Source organism: Corylus avellana, chromosome ca3, assembly GCF_901000735.1.
Source record: "Corylus avellana chromosome ca3, CavTom2PMs-1.0".
Lineage (NCBI taxonomy): Eukaryota > Viridiplantae > Streptophyta > Magnoliopsida > Fagales > Betulaceae > Corylus > Corylus avellana.
Genome location: NC_081543.1, coordinates 24234612 through 24243047, shown reverse-complemented (window position 1 = coordinate 24243047; position 8436 = coordinate 24234612). Strand labels below are relative to the sequence as shown.

The 8436-nt window shown below is 37.4% G+C and overlaps 1 protein-coding gene across 1 annotated transcript; it reads left to right on the top strand.

Moving 5' to 3' along the window:
• The first annotated feature begins 866 nt into the window (after positions 1-866).
• Positions 867-2579, top strand: LOC132174965 (ethylene-responsive transcription factor CRF2-like). Its single transcript, XM_059586742.1, has one exon. The coding sequence runs from the start codon at positions 1597-1599 to the stop codon at positions 2560-2562; it is 966 nt and encodes a 321-aa protein (XP_059442725.1). The 5' UTR covers positions 867-1596; the 3' UTR covers positions 2563-2579.
• The last annotated feature ends 5857 nt before the right edge of the window (positions 2580-8436 follow it).

Sequence of the window (8436 nt, the reverse complement as noted above, 5' to 3'; positions counted from 1 at the left end):
GCATGGTTAACCAGCCCCTCATGCACCCAGCCTACTCAATATTATTGGCTCCAAGTCCTAGGTTGCCTCCCACGTTACACTTAGCTGTAAAATTCACAGGGTTAAATGGTAAACAAAGACTACCAAGTACGGACTTTTACAACTCATTGACCAAAACGCCCTAGGGAATAATTTCAATATGGTAAGTTTAGTGAAGAGTTAGCAGGCATATTCAATGGGCATTAATATCATTTTTTCACCCGAGTTTAATTTTTTTTAAATTTCAGTCAAAGGGAAGGGGAAGTGGAAGGGGAGGGGGGTCTTTCTCATCTCACGTGACATGAATCCCAAATTCCCCAGAAAAAAAGAAAAAAAATCCCTAATTCCCAGAACAAATCTTTTGCTGAGTCAGCACCTGCACCACCAAGTCCCTAATTCCCAGAACAAATCATCTCCATACTCACCCGTCGTTGGATCTCCTCTTTCTTTCATCTGCCACGTGGCGGATCACACGTGTCTAGTTATGCGGCGGCTTGTAAAATATCTCCCTTACAAATGTACAGTGAGATACAAGATTCTCTAAAATTTTTGTTAGAGTTTTTTGTTATCTTAATATTTCGAAAATATCTTTAATTTTTGTTGTAATATTTTTTTATTCTAAAATCCTTTGATGTACCGGCATTGAACTTTTCATATTGACTAAAGATAACTCAAATATTCCAGATTTATTTCAAAATTAGAATGATAAAATTTAAAAAGAAAAAGAAAAAAGAAATTAAAAGAATTGAATGGGCACTATACTAAAACCGCGTTTGCCGATTACGGCTGTTTGGGATCCTATAAAACAGGTGCTCTCGGTGTCCACCGCAACTGTGCTTAATTCTCTCTCTCTCTTTCTTCTCTCTCTCTCTCTCACACATTTCTCATAGCTCTCTCTCTATCTCTCTCTTCTTTCTCTCTCTGTTTCTCAGAGTACTCTGTTTTCCTAAAACTTTGAGTCTCCGATGAAGAAGAAGATAATAGTCCATAAGAGAAACATTTGAAAGGTTCCAGAAATAGCAAAGTGCATGTTCGGATTAACCAGTTGAGAGAGAAAGGCATTTACGCGTCCCAGATTCGAAACATTTATTCGCTTTCCTTTCCCAGTAAAAGCCTTGGTCACTGGCCCTCTCTTTTCCTTTTTAGCTTTGAAACTTTCCCAGAAATTTCCCCTTTTCTTCTTGCTCTCTCCGACTCTCTCCCCCATTGCCCTTGTCTACTCCTCTCTCTGCTTGGGGCCGGGGGACTCTCTGTTCCCACATTTTTCTCTTTCTCACACACTGTCACGCTCACACTCTTTTTCTCGGCTCCTTTATTTGTGCAACTTTCGTTGAAATTTCTCGTCCTTTAATAAAAACCCTTTTGGAAGGACTATTAAAATCCATTAATGGTTGATTTCTCTCCGTTTTAAGCTTCTCTTTTACACCCCCCCCTCTCTTTATTCTCTCAAAGGAATATCAAACTCCACTTTTTTTCCCTTCCCTATTTCACTCCAACCCCACTCTCTCACTCGCTCCCTCACTCACTCACTCACCCACTTGCCTTTCAATGCTCTGAGCCAATTAATTCCTCTGAAACATGAACCACCACACCCTTAATCTTATACCTCCCGTCAAATACACAGAGCACCATAACATTACCAAGCTTCTCAAATCCGCTCATCAAAACCTCCCAGACGCCATGAAACCCAGAGTTGTACGGATATCAGTGACCGACGGTGATGCCACCGACTCGTCCAGCGACGAAGAAGAACTGGCGTGCTTTGCGCGTCAGAGGGTCAAGAAATTCGTCAACGAGATCACCATCGAGTCGTGCCCCAGAGAAAATGATGAAGGTTCCAGGAGGAGCACTGTGAGAAAGAAGAAGAGTAGTTCTCGAGTTCCGGCGAGTCGCCGGGCGATGAAGGTTTCTCCGGCGGCGAGGAAGTTCCGAGGAGTCCGGCAAAGGCCCTGGGGCAAATGGGCGGCGGAGATCAGAGACCCTCTGCGACGTGTACGGCTCTGGTTGGGCACATACGACACGGCCGAAGAGGCTGCCATGGTCTACGACAACGCGGCCATTCAGCTGCGTGGTCCCGACGCGCTCACCAACTTTGCCACCCCGACGCCGGCAAAAGTCGTCTCCGGCTACAACTCCGGCGACGAGTCTCACAGCAACCACAACCTCTGCTCTCCCACCTCTGTGCTTCGGTGTCCCTCGCTTTCCAACGAAGAGGCCGAGTCAAAGAGCCCGGAAAGTACCAGAGGAGTCGCCGAAATCGGAGACACAAGAGACGAGTCCTGCGTGTCCGAGAACTTTTCGGACTTTTCGGAGTACTCGGCCCTCGACTCTTTCATACCCAACGACATATTCGACTTCCCAAGTTCGGTACCGGATCTATTCGACGAGACGAGTCTCAGGAACGGCGTTTTCGGGGAAGACTACTGCGGCGATATGTTTCTTAGTTCGTGTGAGAATTTCGGATTCGGTTTCTCGAGATTGCACGTGGATGACTATTTCCAAGATATCGGCGATATATTCGGGTCAGATCCTCTTTCGGTCTGAGTAGAATGAATCACGATTCCCGTATTGCCAAAAGTCGGCAAATTTTGTATCGGCGGGAATGAAAAATATCGGATTTTTGTTTTCGATTTCGGTGTTGTTGTTTTTTTTTTTTTTTTTTTTTTTTCTTTCTATTTTTTTTATGTTAATTATTAAATTATTTATTTAATATCAATTTTAAAAATGTCCGTTACAGTAACGGTGACGGACAGAGTTTGGGTAATGTTCCTTGTTTTGTTCCACTGTGGTTATGATATGCAAAGGCACGTGTAACAGATGCACGTGACAGAGGCACACATTTGAAATGAATTGAAATATAAATACACATGCAGTGTACATGTGCTTGAGAAGGTGAGCTTTTGTGAGTCTTCTTAAATGGGCTTTTGACGATTATATAGTGCGCTGTGCCCGACCACAATTACTATAATGACATTGGGTCAGGCCACCTACAATAAAGTTAATACCTTATAAATTGTATTTGTCCGTACATTTATAGCACCAATATTATAATTAATGGCTTTTTAATAAGTTTTGAAAAATGCTTGAAATACTATGACTTTTATTATAAACTCACGTGCCAATCTAATGAGTGTTGCCAATATTTGATTTGTAACGAATTTATAGTGAAAGTTATAATACTATTGCCAACACTCATAATATGAGAGGTACCATTAGTGGGAAATTGCAAGACTTATTATTAAGGGACCCATTTTGGGCTAGACATAAAGAAATGTCTCAAATGAGTGGTAGCCGGAAAGGAAGACTATGCATAATCTTGTTAAATTCTTTTTGAAGTGAGACAACATTAAAACATGAAAAGAAAATACAAGTGAAGGGGCAGGAAATGGGATACCCTCATATTAACCAAAATTGGCAATGGGCATATGAGTAGCCCAACCCAATATTACGGGGCTACCGCTTGTAAGTATAGAAAGGAAGGTATCATTGTAGATGACCGGATTAGAGCCGCCAAAGAGAAGCAAAGGCAAGGAAAGCACAGATCTACCACTAGAGATCAAAAGAGGTGACGATGCATGTAGCCCACACGAGGAAGAGATGAGCAGCAAATGGTGTAGTGGGGGTCGGCGACGGTGGTGGACGGCTCATGGTGAGAAAAGTAATGGTAGATCATAGCTCCATAACCATAAATAAATAAATAAAATAGAGAATTTACCAAAGGAGAGTGAGGAAGAAAGTTTCATGTGGATACATGTGAGAGGCTCATCCCTCCCCTATCTTAGTACTGACGAGGATTTGAGAGAGCACTCAAATTACACATAAGAGGCATTGTTTATAGTTGCTTGCATAATTTCGTTTCTTATTTTTATCAACAAAAAAAAGTGTATAAATCTTCACCACGATGTAATTAAACATTTTCACACATAAATCTTATTTTTTTTTTCTCTCTAATCTAAACAAAATTAACCTAATAACTTAAAGAACTTGCTGGAAAGAATAATAGACACTTTTGCCATATGATGTTTGTTTGGGACCAAAATCAAAATTATTGAATCAATTATAGGAGCAATCAAATCATCAATTATTGTTTCTAAGTAGTGTGGGCTACTAAAAGAAAACTAGCTAGGAAGGCCTTTCAAAGAGAAAATTAATACAAAGCAGAAACGAAGGGTATAACAAAACAGCTGGAAGTAGATGCGGCCACAACATAAACGCTTGCAGCAGGACAAGGAATGCTTCTGGGCAATGAAGGGGGCAAATGCGATAATATTCGAAGGAGATGCCAAGCAAGTTGTACGTTCAGGCGGTGAATTCGTGCAAGTCATGCAATAGTAGTTACGGACACTTCATGAAAGATATACAGGAGGGAATGGCGGCTTTCAGCAATTCAAGTTTTGTTTTTATGAGATGGTAATTTTACAGCTCATGATTTAGCAAAGGAGGCTATCAAGCATGTCGTAGATATTACGTGGAGGAACGAAATACTCCTGTGTATCTATGATATTATAAAGATTAATGAACTTTTACCTCCTCTTTGATTGTATCATTTTTTTTAACTATTTATTGGAATAAGATATCCAATTTTTTTTAAAAAAGGAAAATTAATACCTTCATATATTGTTAAAAATAAATATAAAAAAAAGAAAATAAAAATCTGACATGATTAAGGATTAGGCACGTGGCAGGTTAGGGTGATCTAGGATTTGGAATTCTGAGGAGAAACAGGGGAAACAGGTACGGGCGTTTCGTGAAAATTTGATTGATATTTAGGGGAGAGAAGGAGGTGTCAGGATTCAGAGATTTTTTCCCCCAACGATATTCAGGGAATGGGTACGATGGGATCAAATGGCCACGTTTGGGTGCCCCACGCTCACAGCGTGTATAGTAGAGTAGTGGCATAAAAGGTTAAAAAGAAGGTTTGACTGGGCTTTTTTAAGGCTTTTCTTGGGTGTGTAATGAGACAGAGGAGCGTCCATTGGGCTCTTAAAGCTGCAACTTTGATTTTGTGGGCATGGAAAGGAGAGACCCACGCGCGTTTACTCTCACACGTGCCAACTACTGCCCACTAAAGAAAAAAAAAAACAAAAGAAAAAAAAGAAGGATATGGGTTTGTTCTTTTATGTCTCACAAACATGACAACATGGACTTGTGTCTGAATATTTATCTTCTATTTCACTTTTATATTATTGGGTTGATTTGGTAGTGTTTATCTGGTCTTAGTTTTATTTTTTAAATGAAAGCTGATTCAAGGATTGATGGATGCTGCCAAATCAGTTCAATGATATAAAAGTAAAATAACATATGAGTATGTAATATCAATCCATAGTTAAAGATCCATAAAACAAACTAGTTCACTTGGTCCTTTAAGAATTCATTTAGCCTACAATATGGTCTCTCATTAGCAAAGTTTACTATTTATTTTGAAAGTGATAAAATCGTTTAAAATGTAGATTAGAAAAAAAAAAAGAAAAAGAAAAAAAAAAAAAGGAGTTAATTACCTTTTCTTTCTATGAATTACAACTCATTTATAAGTAGTCACCATGAATTGTCACCTGTCACACTCAACTGCATTAAACTGTCATTTTGTTATAAAAAAATATACGCCATTAGATAATCTCGTTAAATCATAAAAAAAAAAAAAAAAAACGCCTTATTTAGACATTAAAATCTAATTAAAGGACGGTCGAGCCACCACTAAACCACTTGGGGTCGTCTGGTCAATTCCACCATGTTTTATTTTTAAAAAATTTAATTTAAGGGTATTATGTAAATTTAATTTCTAAACTTAAAATATATAATTGACTCATTTTACATTGTTTTTTTTTTTTTTTAATGATTTTGACTAATTAAGAAAAAAAAAAACACACCAAGAAAAGAGTGTTATATATGTTCTCTTAGTAAACGATATATAAGCACGTGAACTTGTTCCCCATGTTTGAATCTGATGTAAACTAAGATTTGATCTTCCATCTTTTTTATTTTTCCACTTTATCTCTCTCCTCCAGACTCCAGGTTTCGGCCTTTTGTACCAGTAACCCTACCTATATTTCTCATCCTCTTCTTCTATCATCCATCTATATATCCTTTATTGTCTCCCACAACACTACACATCTCTCTATGTTCACTAAATTTATGACTAAAATATTCTCTTTACATTTTACTTTTTAAAAAAATAAAATTGGGTCCCACTAGAATTTTCACTTTATTTTTTATTTTTTAATTTATTTTTAAATAAGGGGCGTTTTGGACATTTTAACCAAAAATTGTGAAATTAAAAAGAGTTGAAATATTGAGATATCAATTTTATATGTTTTTAAATTTTGAGATTATGATTGTAAAACCGTTTATACTTTTTTGTAAGTGAATTTTTTTCAAAAAAATTAATAGGCAAATGTCACACTCAGATTTACATTATTGAGGCCTAAAGGCCATGCTAGAACTTTAGAGATATTTGTGTTCAAGTTGTTCAACAAACACACAATATGCTTACTTTCAAGATGTTGCTAGGTGCTTATAATAAAGTTGTCTTTATGTCTAAGAATGTGTGAACAACAAAGTAAGAGGAAACAAATCAATCTTAAAATTTATAATTTATTCAACCTTTTCCACTCAAGGTGTGTTTTGATAACTACTTTTGTAATACACCACAAATGACGGGAAATGTTATACCTACAATTTTATTTTTTATTTTTTATTTTTTATTTTTTATTTTAGTTTTATTTGCATACGCATGTTAGTATGTGATTGGAGTTACGTCAGCTACTAAAACATTTTTTAGCACCCTTCAATCATATGTTAATATGTGTTAATAAGTTGTAAAAGAGCTGCATATCTAATATTTCTCTTTGAAAAATGCTTAGACTACTACAATTTTTTTATGGACTGACGTGACAGTCCATAATTGATGAAATGATCATTAATATATGTTGACAACTCAACTACTAATTAATTAAGTTGAGAAGTCAAGTTTTTTGCTTAATTATAAATAAATTTCAAGTAAAAACTGTAATATTCGTAGACGCCATCTTTTTCTTTATGAAATTTGGTTTTTGAATGACAATAGAAAAGGAAGATCTTGTAATTAAAAGGTAGCCCCTCACGTTAGAAAAGATGGCCACTAATTATTATGTCTTGAGAAGACACGTTTCTTTACCATTCATAGAATCATAGCAGGGTGATCCATGAAGGAGGATTGGCTCTTTCCTCAGGTGATCAGGCTCCTTATGGGGGGCCCCTTATCCTGTGTTTGTCTGTCGGGAAAATTCACTAGAGTCAAACTTCATAATTATGTCCACAGTGGGCATGAGTCACAAGTCAATCTTTAAGCTTGCATGTTAACATGGCTATAAGAAATTTGGTCTTTAATCACGTTCAAAAATCATCTCTAAAAGTCTAAAAGTCGTTGCTAATGACTTCACGATCCACGCACGCAGTGACGGATACACACAGGGGCAGGCGTGGTCTTTAATCACGTTCAAAAGTCGTCTCTAAAAGTCTAAAAGTCGTTGCTAATGACTTCACGATCCACGCACGCAGTGACGGATACACATAGGGGCGGGCACCCCCTAGTAAGTTTTTTTATAAAAATATTTTTATGTCCAAATTTTTTACTAGCCCCCTATAAAATAAACCCAAATTTCATATTCTTGATACTTTAGCCCCTATAAAACTCAGCCTAGCAAAAATTTCAACCCAAAAATCAGAGTAAACTGAAGGAGAGAGTGTTTAACACTACTTTTTATCTACCAAACTACCGCAAAATTTTTCTTTTGTGCTTATTCATCATTGCTAGCTATTATGATGCCGTGATTTTGTTCTGTGAAGCTTGTGATGAAAGTTCTCATGTTTGAGCAGTGAGTTGTCTTCCGCAAGCCGTAACTTTATTATATTTTATTATTTTATTTTTACTCCTATTAAGATAAATTCCTGAATCTGCCACTGTACATACGGAGTGTATATATGAAGCCGTTACGCCTAAAAGACGTTGGCTTCGGTTAATCAAGGTTATGCAGAGCTTAATTCAAAAATTAAAATCTGTAAGAAATGGTCCCGGTTGCAAGCTGGGGTGGCAGGGACTTTGGCATATTAGGGGCCCTCACTGCACCACTGCAACAAAGATGTGGAAATTATCAGGAAAAGCCAAAGGTTTGATAGCATATGGGGGGCCATCCAAGTGCCAAAGAGTTTACTAAAATTATATTTGGAGCATATGAAGCCTACTGGATCTGATTACCTGACCAGACAAACATGCTCTTAGAAATTGGATACCTTTGTGTCGTTTTCTTTGTTTTGGTGGTGTCTTTGCAGTCTTTTGCTTTTCTATTTTCAGGGGTTCCTGGCCACCAATGCTACTATCCATTTTTATTTTTTATTTTTTTAAAGCAAAAAATTTAAGAGGGGGTGATTAGACTCACTACT